This window comes from Coregonus clupeaformis, chromosome 29 (assembly GCF_020615455.1).
Source record: "Coregonus clupeaformis isolate EN_2021a chromosome 29, ASM2061545v1, whole genome shotgun sequence".
Lineage (NCBI taxonomy): Eukaryota > Metazoa > Chordata > Actinopteri > Salmoniformes > Salmonidae > Coregonus > Coregonus clupeaformis.
The window spans coordinates 33,488,588-33,510,385 of record NC_059220.1 but is presented as its reverse complement, the minus strand read 5'-3'; the positions used below and the strand labels follow the sequence as shown (position 1 = coordinate 33,510,385).

General features: G+C 42.4%; 1 protein-coding gene across 4 annotated transcripts in view; it reads left to right on the top strand.

Annotated features, from left to right (window-relative positions):
- Positions 1–8,666: 8,666 nt before the first annotated feature.
- LOC121545064 (estrogen-related receptor gamma) overlaps positions 8,667–21,798 on the top strand; it is a 96,136-nt gene continuing 83,004 nt past the window's right edge. Inside the window, exons 1-2 of one of the 4 annotated variants that reach the window (XM_041855424.2) lie at positions 8,667–9,004; positions 20,145–20,276. In XM_041855424.2, the coding sequence (XP_041711358.1) occupies positions 8,949–9,004; positions 20,145–20,276 (188 nt within the window). In that variant the 5' untranslated portion in view covers positions 8,667–8,948. Of the gene's footprint in view, positions 9,009–20,144; positions 20,277–21,798 lie in introns of all 4 variants that reach the window. The other 3 variants (XM_041855423.2, XM_041855425.2, XM_041855427.2) reach the window with 3 other exon arrangements.

The window sequence follows — 21,798 nt, the reverse complement described above, 5'->3', positions numbered from 1 at the left end:
TTCATGCTCTAAAACGAGCCTATTGCTTTCTTGAACTGCTCCCTTTTAACAGAAACATAATCAGCTGTCAACCATTTCCTCAAGGGTCTGATAGTGGTGGCAGGGGTGGGAGGTGACTTCAGGTTAGAACAAAGCTCCATTGAGATTTTGACATTTCTGTTTTAAAAACATATTTGTACAGGCTTATCAGTAGGTTTGGTTAAATGCATTATGTGTGGGGGAAAAACAAAGTTTTTGTGTACCCATTAGTATTGTACAACCGTCTCTAGTTATACTAGATGATGATCATGTTATCTCCAAAGAAGTTATAGTAATGTTAATAGGTATATTTTCGCTGTATTTAAATGCCAAGGATCAATTACAAAATAATCAGACTTTATGAGTAGATTTTACCTTAATCAAATCAAATGTATTTATTTGTCACATGCGCCGAATACAACAGGTGTAGACTTTACCGTGAAATGCTTACTTACAAACCCTGTACTTACCATACAATAAAAGGAGAGAGGGAGAGAGAGAAAGAGAGCAGTATAACTGATATCAGGTCTGTGAAGTCCTAATTACAGGGAGAGATAAGGCTCAGAAAGGTTCCATTCCATCTACAAATACCTGACTAAAAGGTACCTTAATGCCCTGATGTATATCACATATCAGCAGCAGTCAATAAATGCCTCTATGTGCGTGCGTGTGTGTGTGTGTGTGTGTGTGTGTGAGAGTGTTTGGATGTGTGCATTATGAATTCAGTGCTATAAAGCATATTTCTGAGAAGAGTATATATTTTTTCTTATACAATAATAATGTTCTGCATTTACGTTTGCTTTCTATTGTAAAGAGCAAACTCATCCATTATAGCACCTACAGTGCCTTCAGAAAGTATTCACACCCCTTGACGCTTTCTACATTTTGTTGTGTTACAGCCTGAATTCAAAATAAAACTGTTTCAACCATCTACACACAATACCTCATAATGACAAAGTTAAAATATGTTTTTTTTTAGCAAATTTATTGAACATTAAATGAAATGTCTCATTTAAATAAGTATTCACACCCTTGAGTCAATACTTTGTAGAAGCACCTTTGGCAGCGATTACAGCCTTGAGTCTCTCTGGGTACGTCTCTAAGAGCTTTCCCCACCTGGATTGTGCAACATTTGCCCATTATTATTTTCAAAATTGTTCAAGCTCTGTCAAATTGGTTTTTGATCGTTGCTAGACAACCATTTTCTTGTCTTGCCATAGATTTTCAAGTAGATTTAAGTCAAAACTGTAACTTGGCCACTCAGGAACATTCACTATCTTCTTGGTAAGCAACTCCAGTGTAGATTTGGCCTTGTGTTTTAGGTTATTGTCCTGCTGAAAGGTGAATTCATCTCCCAGTATCTGGTGGAAAGCAGACTGAACCAGGTTTTCCTCTAGGATTTTGCCTGTGCTTAGCTACATTCGGTTTCTTTTTTATCCTGAAAAACTCCCCATTCCTTAACGATTACAAGCATACCCATAACAAGATGCAGCCATCACTTTGCTTGAAAATATGGAGAGTGATACTCAGTAATGTGTTGGATTTGCCCAAACATAACACTTTGTATTCAGGCCAAAACGTTAATTGCTTGTTGCAAACTGGATGCATGTTTTGGAATATTTGTATTCTGTACAGGCTTCCTTCTTTTCATTCTTTCAATTAGGTTAGTATTGTGGAGTAAGTACAATGTTGTTGATCCATCCTCGGTTTTCTCCTTTCACAGCCATTAAACTCTGTAACTGTTTTAATGTCACCATTGGCCTCATGGTGAAATCTCTGAGCTGTTTCCTTCCTCTCCGGCAACTGAGTTAGGAAGGACGCATGTATCTTTGTAGTGACTGGGTATAATGATACACCATGCAAAGTGTAATTAATAACTTATCCATGCTGAAATGGGTATTCAATGTCTGCTTACATTTTTTTCACCCATCTACCATTAGGTGCCCTTCTTTACGAGGCATTGGAAAACTTCCCTGGTCTTTGTGGTTGAATCTGTGTTTGAAATTCCCTGCTCGACTGAGGGACCTTACAGATACAGTAATTATATGTGTGGGGTACAGAGATGAGGTAGTCATTAAAAAATAATGTTAAATACTATTATTGCACACAGAGTGAGTCCATGCAACTTATTATGTGACTTGTTAAAGGAGTTGAATACTTATTGACTGAAGACATTTCAGCTTTATTTTTTAAATATATTTGTTAACCAAAAAAGTGAAAAACATGATTCCACTTTGACATTATGGGGTATTGTGTGTAGGCCAGTGACAAGAAAATCTAAATGTGTTAAAAAACATATAATAATAATAATTAAAGTCAAGGGGTGTGAATACTTTCTGAAGGCACTGTATATCTAACGGTGATGTACAATTTGGCAACTATATTACTCTAAAATTCTCACTACCTATAGACTTAACCCTTGTATTATGTTAAAAAATGCAAGATGTGAGGGTTATTTTTTTTGTTAAATCACAATTCTCTATAAAAAAGCCTACTGTTAATCCATTACATCATGTTACTATTATTTTACTTTTCAGTTTGTTTCATTTAGAAATGTATATTATTCTGTTCCGTACATTGTCTTGTATATCTGTGTTCTGATTTGTATTATACTGTATACACAGACTGTACTCTCTTGTCTACTCCTTGTATATGTGTGTTCTGATTTGTATTATACTGTATACACAGACTGTACTCTCTTGTCTACTCCTTGTTTAGCTGTATTTTGATTTGTTTGCTATCTCTGTGTTGTTTTATGCCCCAGTGTTTTGTCACTGTTATCTCTGCCCTCTCTCGCACACAAACACACACACACACACACACACACACACACACACACACACACACACACACACACACACACACACACACACAGACACACACACACTCACACGCACGCACACACACACACACACACACACAAACACAGTTATTGTCACACTCTGTTTTAGCAGTAAACAACCAAACAACTTACCTAGAAATTTAGTTTGTATCTAATAATATGTGTTCCATCCGACTGTCTACCGTACCCTTTAATTTCCCCCACTCACACACTGTCCACATAGACATATACTGATGTCTTTCTGTCTGACACACACACACACACACTCTCACACACTCACACACACTCACACACTCACACAACCTCACATACACACACACAGAGAGAGAGGCACGCTCTGTCCCGTGGGTCCTGCAGTGAGGTTGTTATAGCAGGGCTATGCAGGAGGGCTTTGAAATTGGCCCTTTCCTTCATGTGACAATTGTACCTGCTGCTAGGCCATTAGACCACTTACTACAGCCCCTCGCTCTCTCACTCCCCACCTCTACCACCGCATGACATGGACACGGTGTTTGTAGGAGTGCCTATGTTTATTTTGTCTAGATCCGCGTACATGAGATGGTTGGACAATCTGTCTTTCTGCTATCGACAAAGCTGTGTCAGTTGTTAAAAGGACCTTTTGTATTTATTTCTCTCACCAATTCATTCACCAATTTGTTTTTGCAGAGGCACTTAAATTATGTTTGAAATTAACTTTATATTTCATATTTCAACGTACAAATGGATAGAATTACGGTTCATGCGCCCCCTCAATATCAATGGAAATGGCATGCTGTCCCTGTTCCTCTCTCTCTCCCCTGGCCATAGTACAGTGGTGGGCTGACCAGAGTCCATAGCGCCCTCTATCCATCCTATGGTGAACTGCAGCCTGCGCTCAGTGGCAGGAAGCTTTAAAGCTCAGACTGTGTGTTTCTCTGGAACCATTGTAAGTAACTCAGAACGTACACACACACACGCACACACACACACACACACACACACACACACACACACACACACACACACACACACACACACACACACACCAAGCCGTCTGAGAGCTGACCTGAATGAACTTGCCCTCGCCTATTGACTGCTGTGATTGATGCCTGGTCGGCCCAGGTCTGATAATTTCTCTACAGATGTCAACAGCCTGTGACCACAGGGTCATCATCGTCTTTAACATTTCACACACACACACAGTCAGTCACACGTACACTCTCTCACACACACTCACACAGTCAGTCACACGTACACTCTCTCACACACACTCACACAGTCAGTCACACGTACACTCTCTCACACACACTCACACAGTCAGTCACACGTACACTCTCTCACACACACTCACACAGTCAGTCACACGTACACTCTCTCACACACACTCACACAGTCAGTCACACGTACACTCTCTCACACACACTCACACAGTCAGTCACACGTACACTCTCTCACACACACTCACACAGTCAGTCACACGTACACTCTCTCACACACACTCACACAGTCAGTCACACGTACACTCTCTCACACACACTCACACAGTCAGTCACACGTACACTCTCTCACACACACTCACACGACAGCGGCACTCGACTGCTCTAACAAAAGAAGCCCTAGTGAGTTTGTTCAGACAAATGCCATGTACACTATACAACACCACTCTGGGTGGTCCTCTGTAGCTCAGCTGGTAGAGCACGGCGCTTGTAACGCCAAGGTAGTGGGTTCGATCCCCGGGACCACCCATACACAAAAATGTATGCACGCATGACTGTAAGTCGCTTTGGATAAAAGCGTCTGCTAAATGGCATATTATTATTATTATCCATACATACACATTGTATCTATGCTTTCCCTTCATTGTGATAATGCACTCGTGTAAGAGGGATCGTGTGTGTGAGGGACCATGTGTGTGAGTGAATGTGTGTTTCAGTGAATGTGTGTTTGAGTGAATGTGTGTTTGAGTGAATATGTGTTTGAGTGAATGTGTGTTTGTGTGTTTGAGTGAATGAGTGTGTGAGTGAATGTGTGTTTGAGTGAATGAGTGTGTGAGTGAATGTGTGTTTGAGTGAATGTGTGTTTGAGTGAATGTGTGTTTGAGTGAATGTGTGTTTGAGTGAATGTGTGTCACACAGACATGACTCCGAAGAGTCAAACGAGGACCTGTGTGACATTTGTGTAATGCCGCTGGCTTTGTGTGTGTGTGTGTGTTTGTGTGTTTGAATGAGAGTGTGTGTAGCAGTTATTGACTCATATTGACAGAGGAGCAATCAGTGTGGTTGGCTAGTGCATATTTAAGACCCTCCGTATTCAGTTAGGCAGGAGAGGAGAGACTGAGAGGGGAGGAGGGGAGAGGAGTTACTGAATTGTATTTCATCATAATTCACACTGCTTACTGCTCTGAATCTAAACATTTCCATATACCTCAGAAGCCCTAAAGGGGTCACTGTCAACAAGGAAAGACACTGTAACACAATCAATATGTCTGGACAGACCACTACCCCCCCTCAGAAAGAGATTGAGAGAGAAATGAAAGAGAGACCCCTCTCCTTGGCAAAGAGAATTGGCTGGCATGCTGTTCACTCAGAATGACGCCATCTCTCTCTCTCTCTCTCTCTCTCTCTCTCTCTCTCTCTCTCTCTCTCTCTCTCTCTCTCTCTCTCTCTCTCTCTCTGGCTCTCTCTCTCTCCCTCGCTGTCTTGCTCTCTCACTCATTTGGGCTGGTGTTACTCTAACAGTTATTTTTTAACACAAAAACCCAGTATGTGAATTCAACCCCTGTACTCAAAAAAGTTACAAACCTAATACAACAAGTGGAATTTTACTTTATGTTGTATTGTTACATTCTCCATAACATTAGACAGAGAGACGTGCAGAGAACAGTGCAAAGTTGCAGGAAGAAGTTGTGTATTTGTGCTTCTAAATGCATTTATACGTACTGGGATGTGTGTGGCCTGTTTGTTTGATATGTATGTGTGTGTGTGTGTGTCCTGGGGGATTTGACTGAACACAGGTACGTTGTTTGTCTGTAGTCTAGCTGCACCGCGGCCGTGCTAACATGTCTTTCTCCCATTTACATTATAGACACACCAATTAAAATCCATTTCAAATGGCCCCGACACACACACACACACACACACGCGCACAACACTTTCACACACTCGCACCGCACAGCTTTGAAACCTTTCTTTAGTATCTTTTTAATCAATACCCTGCTTTGCGGCTGCAGAGATTGAATGTCTGTATACCTTAAAAACAACAACATTCAAATGAAATGAATAAATTAGGAAGATGTAGCTTTTCCTAAATAGTGGTTGAAATTGAAATGATCACTCTCTTGCATGGATTCGTTGGCTTAGTTTGGGAAGATATTGTGAGTAATCCATAAAAAAAAAAAAATGTTAGTTAGTTTTTCTATGTCATTGAGCAAAAACATTTTTGGAAAAAGGATGATTATCACGATAAGGTATCACAGTTTTATATATTTTTTCTAATTGTCTGATTTTCTGATGGTTCAGTCGAATCCAGTGATGATCGTTAATAGGGGTAAGGATGTGGTGAATGACCGCTTGTGTGTCTGTGTGTGTGGCCCTTGCCGTGTTCCAAGGCAGGTTGGTGTACGCTGAAACTAATTTTCCTAAAACAGAAACTCCCACTGGACACACACACTGATATATTTGCAAGCAGTGTGTTAGTGTACTCAATGTATTTCAAAGGTTTTATTTTCCTGTATTTTTGTGTTAATGCAGGTAAGGAGAGAAAGAGACAGAGAGAGAGAGAGAGAGAGAGAGAGAGAGAGAGAGAGAGAGAGAGAGAGAGAGAGAGAGAGAGAAGAGAGAGAGAGAGAGAGAGAGAGAGAGAGAGAGAGAGAGAGAGAGAGAGAGAGAGAGAGAGGGCCGTACGTCTCTGCTAAAGTATTTGTTTACAGCCAAGAGAAAGCTGCATTGATTCCAACTCATCTTTGTCGATGCATATAGACTGAAGGATACATCATAACAGAGGTATGCCTGGCCAGACGGGTGTGTATGTGCGTGTGCGTGTGGGGTGTTATAGCCCTCATAACTCACACCCCATAATGATTTCCTCATATGATCATGTTTTAATTAATAGAAGGATGAATGGATGGCCCTCCTATGATGCCACAGTTATCTCTAGGCATGCAGCAATAGTCGCTCGTTGCTAATGATCTATTAACACAGTGAGAAAATAGGGGAGGGAAATGTTGATTTTAAATCACATCCATTTGGTGGATACTAGGTGAAATACAGTATTTATCTTTTATTGGAAAAGTATTAATATAGGATTAGATCAGAGATAGATCAGTCACTTTTTGTTCTATGTGTATGAGTCTGTGTTGAAATACACACGCACACACACACGCTTCTAAGCAGGGCCACCGACCAGATTGGTTTGGGGAGATGTTTTTATCTCTGTTCCTCCAAACCTGATAATCACAACACTTCTCTTTCATCTGTACATCCCCCCTTTCCACCCCTCCGCTCCCTCATTCTCTCATCCGTCCAGGGGAGAGATGATAACACAGAACAGGGGGAGAGAGAGAATAAAAAAGAAAGGGAAATACATGTTAGAGGAAATAGGGTTCATCCCCCTGTGTGTGTGTGGAGCACAGAGCCAGTCAGAGACTATTAACACCCACTACTCAGCTGAGAAACACAATAGTTAGCGGAATGCCGGTGCTCCTGAATTTTCCTAGCAGTGGGAATTGCGTCGTTCCGAGGAGCCGAGAATACAGTCCCTGCTGGGGTTGGAAGGCGGGGAGTCGCTGACATGCGCATGGAAAGGACACAGCCAGCGCCGGGAAAAACATGTCCCAATCATTCCCAAATCGTTTGCAAATCATTCCTCAATCATTCCACAACAAAGACAGTCCAGAATCTCGGACTGGGAAATATACTCCCTATTTTACTGCTGAGATGGTTATGGGTTTTTCATTTAATTTTCCTTTTTGGAGAGTGTGAAAGACACTGAAATCAATTCCATTATGAAACTAACTGATGTAACATAACGGGATATCCACCTATTGCTTGAGTGAGGCCAAGCTTGGATTTTCAGCACGTACTTTACTGGGAAATGTTAAAATAACATGACAAATAAATGTCCTCCTTTGATCCTTTTACCCTGTCTCACTCTGTCCAGCGGACATATGCAGAAATCATAGCGTGAGCACGCGCTTTGAACACATGACGGTCAGAGGAATTGCTTCATTTGACTAATCTTGTCACTTTCAGACAGACGGGTAGAGCGTTAGAGAGGGAGAATAAAGGAAGAGAAGGAAAAGAACAGAGGGACTGAGAGAATGACAGACTTGCCAATAAACAGATGGAACGGTGTATTTGCATGGCGCGGCTTCATTCACAACATTTGGTATCACCCTGGTCTGAGAGCCTTTATCTCCCCACTTTACAGAATGAACTGATAACAACTGCCCTGAGAGAGAGAGAGACAGAGAGAGAGAGAGACAGAGAGACAGAGAGAGAGAGAAAGAGAGAGAGCGAAGAGAGAGAGAGAGAGAGAGAGAGAGAGAGAGAGAGAGAGAGAATGCACTGGTTCTTTAAATCCCCCTCTCCTCACCTCTCTCTCTCTCTCTTCACCGCTCACTGTCGTTATTCCTCTGCCCCCTCCCTCCCTCCGTCCCATTCTCTCTCTCTTTGTCTCTGCCCTCCACTCTCCACCTGCTCGGCTGCTCTCTCTCTCTCTCTCTCCGTGCATGCAGACCGAGCCCCTCTGCCATTGGCCGCCCGTCCACCAATGAGCAGCCCGGATGGGCCAGAGGGACTACATATGCAAAGCCTTGCTACATATTAATGAGCTCCAATCGTGGCTTTAAGTCCTTGATTAGAAGAGTGCTAGAGCTTTTGGTCCCAACTAGCTGGCTGCTGTGCCTATAGGCTTGTCACAAGGAGGACCACTGTGTCTGATTGCAGTGCTCTGACAGGAACGGCAATAGAGAGAGAGAGAGAAGAGAGAGAGAGAAGAGAGAGAAGAGAGAGAGAGAGAGAGAGAGAGGAGGACAGGAGAGGAGGAGGAGAGCAGAAAAAAACTTTGATTTATAGAGGAGGCTTTCTCACATTATGGTGGCAGTGCGCAGATGGATTCCATAGAACTTTCCCTGCCTGAATATTTCTCCCTACACTCTGAACAAGAGTAGGTAAATTTTACCTTTTTACTACTTATTTTCTTACTTCTTGTCATTGTGAATGCCTTTGACTGTGTGTGTCTGTGTGTGCCGTGCTCGTGTTTGTTAGTAGGAGTGTGTGTGTTATTTTGTTTGATGCTGCGGAGGTGGCTGGTAGCATGTCAAGGTTGTTTCCGCTGTCAGGTAGTGTGTGAAAATGTGTCTGTTTGACTGTGTGTAACAGTGTAACAGTATGCGTCTGTCTACCTTTGCTGGGCTACGGTACAGACAGAAGCCCTCACTCAGCGTGAGGAATTGAATTTCTGCCGCTCCACCTGAGTAGGACACACACTCTCCCACACATACACTCTGGCATGTCGGTCCCAGCACAGAGAGCCATACTGCTTTATGATCCACTTTATAATAGAGAGTGTGTGTGTGGTATGGGAGGTTTAAGTCTTAGTTTATTAGGTAGGGTCAGTGTGTTCAGCGTGTGTGAGGGCTGTCCGTCAGCCAGCCGACAGAGTGAGAGGGGGAGCGGGGCGACCAGGAGGGAGAGGGAACGGATAGAAGCGGCAGGGGGAGGAGGAGGGGGAGAAAGCGCTCTTAAATGCCAGGAGAGCTTGAATTTCAGACGGCCAGCACAGCATGTGGCCCTGCCGTGGCATTAGAGACAACAGCGCGCTGCGCCGCTCCGCACGGACACACCACACACACACGCTGCTCCTTTAGCCAGCGCTTTGCTCTTTTTGGCTTGTGTTAAGGACAGCGTTAAAAATGCAGATTAACTGGCTGGTGGAGCAGGCAGGCGGATGTGGACAGAGAGGACCGTGTGTGTGTGTGTGTCGAGTGTTTTATGTAAATAGAGAATCAGGGACAGGGAGCATCAATCCCATACCTCTCTGTCTACAGACACACAACACAGAGAACAGTGACAATCGCCAGAAGATTATAAAATAAATGTTTTAGTTAGTTACTTTATTGTATTTCATAAATACATTTGAGGAGAATTCCAGGTGACAGAATGATCTAAAATGTAGAGTCTAAATCAAATAGAAGTCCTGGTTTTGGAAAAATGAATAATTCCCAAATCGCACGCTCCGTACTCTGTTTGGTAACGCTCGGTCTTAAGTAATGTGAATAGAATAAGGAGAAAACAATTGAGCGATAGATAGAGTGAAGAGAAGAGCTGGACAAGTTGACTTTGTTCCAGTGTTTCTAAAGGAAACCACGGCACTCTTAACCCCTGCCCTGGACTGTGTCTGAACGCTGATAACGCTTCTAAAGTGGAGCCTCGCTTTCCAGCCTTCTTACAGACTATACACACACACACACACACACACACACACACACACACACACACACACACACACACACAGACCAGAGGTTAATAACATAGAGAGAAAGAATGGCTAGATTGGTAATCTACATAGAGAGAAATAAAAGGTCATTAATGTGAAGGTACACAACCCAACCACTCTACCTGTATGCCTACCGACTTTCTGTACGTGTGTGTTTGTGGGGGTGTGTTTGAACAGTGTGTGTGTTGTTATGTGGATACGGTGGGTGTAAAACCCTAGCTTTGGAATATACTTCTCCTCTTCGGAAACCTTGTGTAAATATACACAATTATTTATTTCTAAATGACACAGATAAGACAGGAAATGTACATGATTTTATGATGAATTTATGGATTTTGTATATTTGAGAATTGACTGTATTTGAGAATATGGTATATTTGAGCATTTTGTAAGGAGAGTGTGTGAATTGCAGTGGTGTGACTGAGATATAGCGAGAGGAGCTTAGAAAGTGTGAAGGACATGTAGATTGTAAGGAGACACAGAAGATTCAGGAGACAGTCTTTTCTACTGTCTATAACGATGGGCTTTAGCCTGGTTTTCCCCTGTCTCAGCGTCATTAGTTATCCGGGGTTAGAGTCGCTTCTCATAGAGAAACACACCGTCTGAATCCCTCCCTTAGTACCGGCCGTACCCAGGCTTTACTCATAGTCATTACTCACCTCTCTCACCGCTCGCTCCTCGCTCACCTCCTACATAGAAATTGACGAGTGGGATACTAATTGATATATTATGGATAATGATAATAATAATAACAACAAGTGCCATTTTGACGATTATCATAATTATATTCCCTTCATGCCTGAACATACATTTAATTTGCATGTCATTAAGGGTTGTTCCCCTCTTACTTAGTTTAATTTATTTAGTGTGTTTGTTGTTGCTGGTTATTCCTAGAGGTCACGGGGATGGTGAATGCAGATTGTCAAGACGGGTTTTGGATTGAAAGAATAGTGGAATGATTTGAAAGGCTTGGACCGATTCTTGAACCTGTGAAGGTGTATTTTGCGGATTGTGTGTTTTGTAGAACACTTTAGATATATTGTCAGATATTACTGTGTATCTATGTCCCAGATAAAGGGTGGTGCATGTGATTTTTTAAATTGCACATTTAAATGTTATATATTTTTTTAATTGGATGTATACGGTAACTTATTTATGTACTCGATGCACTATATAAAGGATATGATTTTCAATGTTTGGAATGTGACTAATTAAAAAACATAAGGGAGATAATGTATTTTAGCATCTTTTAGCATTCCTAAAAACACTTTGTCAGAGAGCCGACAATGCACCCTGTTCTTGTGTATATGTGTAAAATTGCTTTACAGTTTTGCAGATAGGACAGTGATATAAAATGTAATGATTATGCACATTTTATATTTAGGACATTTAAATAATATATATTCTAAGCAATTGCATTATTGTATTTTTTTGTAGCTCTTTTCACGATTTTGCATTCTCTAGCACGAATGTGGTGTATTTAACATATGTGTACATTTTTATTACAGTAACAATTTAAACAAACTGAGTATGCCTGTTTAGATTTTAGGGGGATTTGACTGGATTATACCTTCATGTCCTGAATTAAATTGAAAAGACAAGATGATTTGCATTTACAGTATAAAATAAATTCTCACTTTAGTTTTACAATTATAATAAAGGCATCCACTAGAACAGAGTCCCTCCACTAGAATAATAGGTCATTCCCTAACAGATCTATCATTTTGTAATGAATGGTTTCTAATGGAGAACTCTGTCCGTGTCCAAGTGAGAGCCTCCTCCTTCTACAGATCACACCACATTCTGATATAACTAACCAGCCTAGAGAAAAGTTTATGATTTTATGTCTCTCGTTCTGTCGTTCTCTGTGTGGAGGAGATGAAAGCACTGGAGGAAGGGATCAGGGGAATCGAGGGAGATTGCGTAAATTAAATTCCTTTTAATCTCCTTATAAAATCATTTACTTAATTCATCTGTCAAATCATGTCAATATGTGCTGTGCTGAGTGTGTGTGTGTGTGTGTGTGTGCGCGCATCTGTTTGTGGGTTTGTGCTGCGGTGATTGTGTATGTATATGTGTGTGTGTGTGTGTGTGTGGCTTAGCCCCCTGCCCGATCAGGCTGGTGTGTAGAGGTGTCATAGGGTGTATTTTTATGCATATGTGTTACACCGTGGCCCCTGCTGTCCCATTGTCTTCACAAACACACACACGGTGGCGGTGGTGGCCCCTCTTGTGCAGGGTGTGAGGCATTCGAAGGGTAATTAACTGTGGTTAAAAGACAGAGCCTCCTGAGCAGACCCATTCACCCCTGAGAGACGGAGAGCAATACGTGCTTCTGTGGACGTGCACACACACACACACACGTAAAATTAAATTTTACACACGTTGACAAACACACAACACACACTCAGTGATACACAGACACACACAAGCACATGCACGTACAACAAAATCACACACACGAGCACACACACTCGGCTACTAATGTGAGCAGAAAGCCAAGGATAAAAAGAGGAGGAGGCCTTGATGATGTGATTGTCAATTTATCTGATTTATGTTCAATCCATCAGGGTGTGTGACTGGGGTGTGTGACTGGGGTGTGTGTGTGTGTGTGTGTGTGTGTGTGTGTGAGTGAGTGTGTGTGTCAACAAGATCTCACGGTTTGACCAATTTGACTTCAGATTCTGATGTTAGTCCACATTTCTCCAAACATCAAATTTCAAAGTTTCTCCATATTTTGAGATATTTTGGTCTCCACTGCTGTCGCCTAATTCTGAGCCAGAGCTTGCAGCTTACGCCCATCCACCACCCACGTCCACAACACCCTAGCAAAACCCAAGCATACTTGATGGTAGTATTGCTCACCGTTGCCCCTAGTGGCTGGTTTTGAAGGCATCTCCCGACATCCTGGGTACATGGACGGACGTCGGATTTCGAAGTGGATCTTGCACGACCTGGCTGGTTTCCTCATAAAAGTGTTGGCTTTTATGAGGACTTGAAATAGCCTTAAGATGGACAACACCAGCTGAGGCACACAGAAACGGCCGCACCATTCAAGAGGTACGCGTTGCAATTAGCAATTACACCCCATGTCGCTGTTGCTACAGAGGCGGAACCCTTCCCACCTTTCAATTCAGTTCCTCTCTGCTACACTCATCCCCCCATCTCTCTCTCTGTCCCTCTCTCTCTCTCTCTCCATTCCTTCGCTCCTCTCGCCCCCTTGCGGATTCCGCTCCTCCGTCATTCAAGCATCCCGGCGCTCCCTTTTTATTTTTTTAAATCTTCGTCTAGAAAAAGAGAGATAGTGTGAATTGACAGGTGATCGTTTATCATGTCATCTCCATGATTTGTGTTTTTTTTTTCAGCACTAGGGATAGTGGTCTTTCACATACCTCCATGGCCAAAATAATACTGTTATAATTACACAGATTATAGAAGCCAACAACATTGTTATTTGTGTTCTGTCCTTCCTATGTGGTTGAAGTAAAGGTGGCTGTTTGATGCAAATTCAGGCCACTGTGTAAACTATTTAGTAGCTCTGTCTAAGTGCAAAGGGCTAGGCAGGCCTGTGTGTGTGTGTGTGTGTGTGTGTGTGTGAGAGTGAGAAGCAAGGGGAAGAGGGTTAAGTAATAGGTCTGTTTTGCTTATCAATTAGGGCGGCCTGCTGCTGCTGGTTTGCACAGACAGGTCACCCGTGATACAAGTCAGTATTTGACGTCCATCTATGTCTGAGATGACGTGGAAATCAACCACTAGGGTCAACCGTGAGCGCTGTTACCTTCAAGTAGGTTTTGATTTTGCTAGCATGTTTTGGACGGGGATGGTGGAAGTTTGGAACAACTTCTAAATTTGACGTTTGAGAAACATGGATGAACGTCTAACTCTGACGTGAGACTGTGAGAGCTAGTTGGGTTTGCATGCGGCCGGGAGACAGAGACTCTGGTCGGTGAGAAGCAGTGTATGTGGGAAGCAGTGTGTGTGACATGCTCGTGGTTTCTAGTGCTCTCACTCACTTTTAATGGGAGGAGACACAGGTGACCAGGACACAATAAAATGTACATTTACACTGAAGAGAACCTGCATGTCTGAGGGTGTGTGAGTTCAAAAGGTCTCTCTCTCTCTCTCTTTTCCACCTAATTTCCATCTCTCTCTCACACGCTCCGTAGGGACTGTGTTTGAATGCGTGGCTGAGTGTGTGTGAGTGCGCTGCTCTCCTCTACATGCCGTGGAACGATTCAATTGTCATTGTCCTGCAGCAGGGAGAGAGAGAGGGAGAGTACGGAGGACAAATGAATAGCCACGCAGACCCTTGTCTGACAGTGAAATATTCCTCCTCTCATCCTCCCATCATGCTTCATGTGTGTGCCTGATGGGGAGAAAATGACACGGCCCCATCTCTCTCTCTCTCTCTCTCTCTCTCTCTCTCTCTCTCTCTCTCTCTCTCTCTCTCTCTCTCTCTCTCTCTCTAGCTCCATGTCTCGCTCCCCCTCCATCTCTCTCTCTCCACCTGGCATCCCCTATCCCCTGTCTCTCTGTCTCTCTGTCTCCCTCTTTCTCCCTCTCTCTCTCCACTTTAGTGTTGCGTTCATTTGGAACTATAGAATAGATGTGAGGACCCTGCTTGGAGAAATTATTTTGAACCCGAGTATTTTACCGAACATTTTTTGTTTGAAGTCAGTATTTTTTTATTGAGTCAGTACATTTTAATTTTCTATCAATTATATAGTTAACTTGCAATAGAAAACAATTTAATGTAATTTGCATCCGCAGCAGATTTATTAGATATTTTCCCTGGTGCGTCATACACAGGATTTAATTTTGCCCTGCTATAAATGCAATTGTGCTCTCTGTGCATCACTTTTGTTATATTGAGCTTGATTTGCAATGAAATTATCGTTTTGCATTTCTTTTAAAGGAGCAATCTGTATGAACAGACAGACAGACTGACTAACAGACTAGTGTACGATGTGAGTGTGTTGTACTGTGTGTATGTGTCTTGTATGTCTGGGCATTGCGGTCACGGTCGCGGTTAAAGAGCGGTGCTGGCCAGGTTTCGGTTGTGTTGTCACTTAGCCGTGCTTGACCACACCGGCTGCTCTACGGAGCTGTGAGTATGTGTGTGCGCGTGCGTGCATGGTATGTGCGTGTGTGTGTGTTTGAACTGTGCCCCCAGTACCACCCTAGTTCATCAGCCCTTGCCGTTCCTACTTCCTAATCACAACAAAATCAACTCTGAATTAAGTGTTAAAATAAATATTTATTCTTCAGTGACCAATACGTAAATAATTGTTTTGTGTTAAATGATGCGTTTATTTTTTACGGTTATTTTAGAATTTCAGAATTTCATTATTTAGCTGTTTTATCGGCTCAAAGTATTGCATTTTTTAAATAATGTTTTGACTGATTAGCGATTTCTCTTAATCGCGTGTTCTTTATAAGATTCTACAGGACTGCAGAAATATTCTGTCAGCACCGCAGACTGCGAAAAGTGAATAGCACAGTTTATAGGCTAAATGTACTTTTAGGTGAAAATAAACCCAGAAACCCAGTTTGCAGTTAATAGTGTTTGAGTTGTTAAAGGGTTTCTGTAGACTCTCATCTATGAACCCCCTAACCCCTCGACCCCATTTAGAGTGCGTTCCTTTAGAAAGCGTCCCTCCTCTCCCCCTCCTCTCCCCTCTCTCCCCCTCTTCCTCTCCCCGGGTCAGTCGGTGCTGTCACCTTTCCACACGCTCAGTCGTATTAAAGCCGACAGTCCATCTGCCACTCACCCCGCTAACAGCTCCCGTCGCTAACACAAATACACACACACACTGAACCCCACCTGCCCCCGACACACACACACACACACACACTAATGCTAACACACCACAGCCACTTCGAACTACCCACCTGCTCCCTACCATAACACCGACACCACCCTTACCCCAAAACACAGACCAGTACAGAATAGACAGCACAAAGTGAACAGCACACACACTCTCAATGTCTCTCTGCTTTCTTCTGGGTGTGTGTATTGGGATGTTTAGGGGGTTATTGGGGGGGCAGTTACAGCCGCGTTCGATGACCTGGGGTGAGGGGGGAGATGGGGAGGACGGTGGTGATGGTGGCATTTGTGCTCCTCAGGGCTCCTGCTTCTGCATTGGGAAGAATGGCACCTGTCTCATCAATCACAGCCTCACCATCACACATACACACACATGCATGTACGTGTGTGCACACAGTAATGGTCCTTCGATTCACAGATGGACCAGCAGCACTTGAGTGAGTCACTGAGCATCGGCAAGGCATGGACACACACACACACAGATACTTGGCGTAATTTGGCTCATTGTCCTGTGTGCTAATCCGTGTGTGTGTGTGTGTGTGTGTTCCTTACACGTTCTGACAGGGGCGTGAAATAGGTTCAGGTAGAACCCTATAGGTTAATGCTCTCTCACAGATGTCCCCTCTGTTCCTCTCTCTCTCTCTTCTCTCTGTCCCCCTCTTTTCTCGCTCTCCTACCCTCCTGTTCTCTCTTACTCTCCTCTCCTCCCATCCAATTCCATCACCTTTTATATACCTTCTTTTAAATACAAAATGTGTCTGTTATTTTAGTTCTCAAATTATGGTTTGGAAGCATTTATTTATTTGTGTAAGTTAATAGATTTTCCTGAAATAATGATGAGGGTTTTGTTTTCAAAATCAGGAAATATTACGACCATACATTATCATTATCCATTATCATTATGAGCTAATATGAGATATTGTGACATTCTGACTCTTTTATCAAATTCTCCATGTACTGTATAATGTTAGTTCTGTATCACTTGTGTAGGCCTACATCTCTTGTTTCTTGGCTGGGTCTAGACTTGGTTAGGACCTGACATACTTCTCCTAAGGGTCCACACCTCCCCCTCTTCCACCCCCCTGTTTTATCACCTCCGTTTGTTTTCTCCCTCTTCTCCTCCATGGACTGAGAGTGCTGAGATGGCAGTTGCATTCTCTCTCTCTCTCTCTCTCTCTCTCTCTCTCTCTCTCTCTCTCTCTCTCTCTCTCTCTCTCTCTCTCTCTCTCTCTCTCTCTCTCTCTCTCTCTCTCTCTCTCTCTCTCTCTCTGTCTCTCTCTCTCTCTCTCTCTCTCTCTCTCTCTCTCTCTCTCTCTCTCTCTCTCTCTCTCTCTCTCTCTCTCTTTCTGTCGCTCTCTCTCTCTCTCTCTCTTTCTGTCGCTCTCTGTGGTGGTATGGTAGTGTTGTATCTATGTATAGGTCTCTGTCAGGTCTGTCTGTCTGTCTGTCTGTCTATGTGCTGTGTATCTCCACTGGGCCCTATGTTTCACAACATCTGCTGTTCAGAACTCACAATCTCTAGCACCAAGAAATGGATGAATGAATGGATAGGTTGCAACTAGTTATGTTGTCTTTGTGTGGGAGTAAATAGTTTTGCTGTTCATTTGTAGTGGTTTAAATGACTCTTGTCTATGGTGTAGTGCGAATGTGTTTTTTTTATTTTATGTTTTTGACTGAATTAGACTTTGCATGATTATAACTAAAACTAATATTTTCTTTTAAGGCATTTATTTGAGTCCCAATAGTAGTAATTGTTGTTTAATTGTATATATTTAGTGTGAAATAATGCATAGATTATTTAGTGACATTTGTGTAATTCTCATCCTAAAAGTACAATTTAAGAAACTGCTGTACGTTGACTTTTTTTTATTTTCTAACGCTGCTGCTTGGCCTTATATATAGTATACTAAACCCCTCACCACTCCTCTGTAAAGGAATAATCTTTCTCCCTAAATAACCCTTTATATTTTATGAACGTGTGAGGTTTAACACTCCATCCGATTATAACACCATAAAGCGTAATGTAATAAAGCAATGGTGTGCTAATCCCGCTACGCGGCGCTGGTATTTTAGTATTTTTGCTAATGTAAGTGAATGCATAGTGCGATGGGCACTGTATTGATCTGAGCCCCTACAGTAGAGAGCTGAATTGGGGCTTGACCATAGCTGTGTGTTGGAGCCGACCGAGTCTGCAGAACAGTATCGATTCATCCTATTCACTCAACTGGAACTAAAGGCAACACATTACATGCACAAGCCTTTTTCCACTAAGCCCTAGCCTTCCGGCCTGCCCAACCACAAACAAACACACACACACACCACCATCAGGACTGAGTGTTCTCTCCCTGTACACACACACACACACACAGACATTTACGAACAGCCACAAACACAAGCCAGGCATGGAAACAAGCATACTGTACACACATGCCTGCAGACCCGGATACACACACACACATGTGTTCCCGGTGTGTCTGTGTTTGTGTGGTAAACATGTCTTTACCAGGTCCATGTTCGGAAGTATTTACTGGTACACACATAGAGATAGCAACAGACTGAACACAACGTATTACACAGAATGAGAAGATTACGGAAATATCACATTCTCTCTCTAAAGTGATTTTGTCTCACGTTGTATGTTGCTTCCTTCATAATAATTATTGTAATATATGTTTATTATAATATACAATAAATGCATTGATGTACTTTTGAATTTCACCAAAAGAATAACGTTATATGCTGTATATAAATGTATATAATAATATAATATGCCATTTAGCAGACGCTTTTATCCAAAGCGACTTACAGTCACGCGTGCATACATTTTTGTGTATGGGTGGTCCCGGGGATCGAACCCACTACCCTGGCGTTACAAGCGCCATGCTCTACCAGCTGAGCTACATGTATAAATGTATTATTTGGCTGAATAACATGGAAAGAGAGCAATATGAAGAGAGAACGCGAGAGGGAAAGGCATAGAGAACATGGAAAAACATTACCTTTAGCCTTTTATACACATTTTACAGATTTGATTATCCAAATTAAAGATGTTGGGTTTTATTTTCAATTGCTGTTATTTTAACAGTGCGTTTTAAGACATTTCTTTCGTAGTGGAATGACTAGATTTGACCGTCTATTTTTTTAGCTCATAATATAAAGATATTCATATTATTAGTCTAGGGACCTTTCCCCCTGTGTTCTCTCTTTTAATGTAGAAACCTAGCAATTTCATAACATAGACACACACACACACACACAGTTTCCCTTGAATGACATCAAATCGTCCCGACTATCTGCCTTTTTTTTTTTGGGGGGACGATTCTGATTCTGTTGCCAGGGGTGACCTTATCACCCTGGAGACAGCTCCTTCCCTGACGCAGAGGCGGGCTTTGATTGACATCTAACAGTCCCTCCCTTTTCCTTGCTTTTTATCCCGAGACCGGTAATACCGGAACCGTATTAAAACAGTCCAGGAGGGCTTCTATTAATGTCACACACACACCCCTCTCCCAGGTAACACTGTCCGTTAAATACTGCCGTTAAACATTTACCTTAAAGGCCTCCGCTGTGCATGCGGCCTGTCACAGATGTCCATAAACGTTACCGTAGCGACAGGCCGTTAAAAGTGTCGGTAAGCACTGTCTGTCGTTGTTGTATTTCAGACCCCATGGTGTGAATACTGTGCTGTAGAGGCTGTACCATCTCTGTCTGTAACATCTATATAGTATAGATTCAAGGTGGTGTCAGTAAGACTTTTTACTGCATAGGTCACCTCTATGACTATTTCTGTGTATAAAGTGTCAGGCCTACTGTCTCTGTGTACCCCCTAGAATCTTCAGGCTTCCTGTTTGATAATACTACGTTATGTACAGGCTGACTGTCTGTGTATAAAGTGTCAGGCCTACTGTCTCTGTGTACCCCCCATCCAGACTGCTGGCCTTCTATCTGACCCCCTGTTCCCTGTGATTCTCTGTGTTGTAGAATGAACGTATCAAAGGCCCAGGTTAATAGTGAAGATAAGTACGGCAAATGCGGCAGCGCGTGGAGAATGCAACAGACTTACGACCTCGACGCCACTCACATGCGTGACGCACATGCACTTTATAACCCAAGGTAAGAAGGGAAACACGCCACACGCACTCGCACATCAAAAGCCAATTCAAAGTGCTGCTGTTTCTTCCATGTCTCAATGTCTTAGTTTGTGTGTGAAAATAATTTGATTTGATTTGATTTGATTTATTAGTATCCCCATTAGCCGACGCCAATGGCGACAGCGAGTCTTACTGGGGTCCGACACATAACAAAAAAGACATTACAGAGAAAATACTTTACAATTTACATACTTTTTTTTTAAACAACATGTAGTTATACATACATGTCAGTACATACACACAACAAGTAGGTCACAGAAGGGAGAGGCGTTGTGCCGTGAGATGTTGCTTTTTTCGTTTTTTAAGATAAAATGTGTTGTGTGTATGTGTGTATGTTTGTTGTGTATGTCATGCAGGCCTATATGTACTGTACATGTGTTTTCTTCCTACCTGCGTGTCCGTGTGTATATTTGTGTGTGTTTGAATGTGAGTGATCTATTTGCTTGTAGTACTATCACCGTCATATTTTGCCAATTATCAGTGAATTTTAGCGGCACATTTTGCCACTGCACAATTATCACTCCATGCCTTTGTAATAGCAGAGGCCATTAATGTACTAGGGATCTAACACGACTATCATATTCAGAATCATAGCGATTATCCTTCTGTAGGTTTAGGTTACAGTGATAAAGGGTCTGGGCTGCGTTCAGAATGGAACAACGTTGTAGAATGTTGTTGTTACGTTCAGTACGCTGCCCTGTCATGAATGCTCCCCGGGTCTGTGATGAGGTTAGGAGCAGTACACAGGGTAACTGACACTAAGTTGTGCTGACACTTTAATGGGTTGTTGTGTACCAGTGGGCTTGCTCCTGTTAAGTGGTTGTTTGATGTTGTGTTGTTTTGTTTCCCGTGGCTGGCAATGGGCATTTTAAAGATACATTTATTGCTTACTCATCGTTGTGATTTTTTGTTTTGGTTTCATTTGTTTTAAATGTTTTGGTTTCATTTGTTTTAAAGGTTTTGGTTTCATTTGTTTTAGCAGTGATGATATACTTTGTTACAGAATTCATGTGATGTTTAAGTGTTTATAATGTGGTAAGAAAGTGACTGTGGGTGTGTTCAATATGTGTTTGTGTTTACAATGTGGTTGGATTGTGGTTGTGTTTATAATGTGGCTAGGGTTAGTGGTTGTGGTTGTGTTAATAATGTGGCTAGGGTTAATGGTTGTGGTTGTGTTAATAATGTGGCTAGGGTTAGTGGTTGTGGTTGTGTTAATAATGTGGCTAGGGTTAGTGGTTGGCTGTTTCCTTTGCAGCTGTGTCTGACTGCTTCAATGAGCATGTTAGTGACCACAGAGAAAGAGGGAGGGAGAGAGCAAGAGAGAGGGAGAGAGAAAGAGAGAGGGAGAGAGAAAGAGGGAGAGAAGAGAGAAAGAGGGAGAGAAGAGAGAAATAGTGTTTGTATGACGGTGAAAAAAAGAGGAGAACATAGAAAGAGGTGCAATGAAAAAGGGATATTGTGTTTGTGTGGCAAGGTGGAACGGA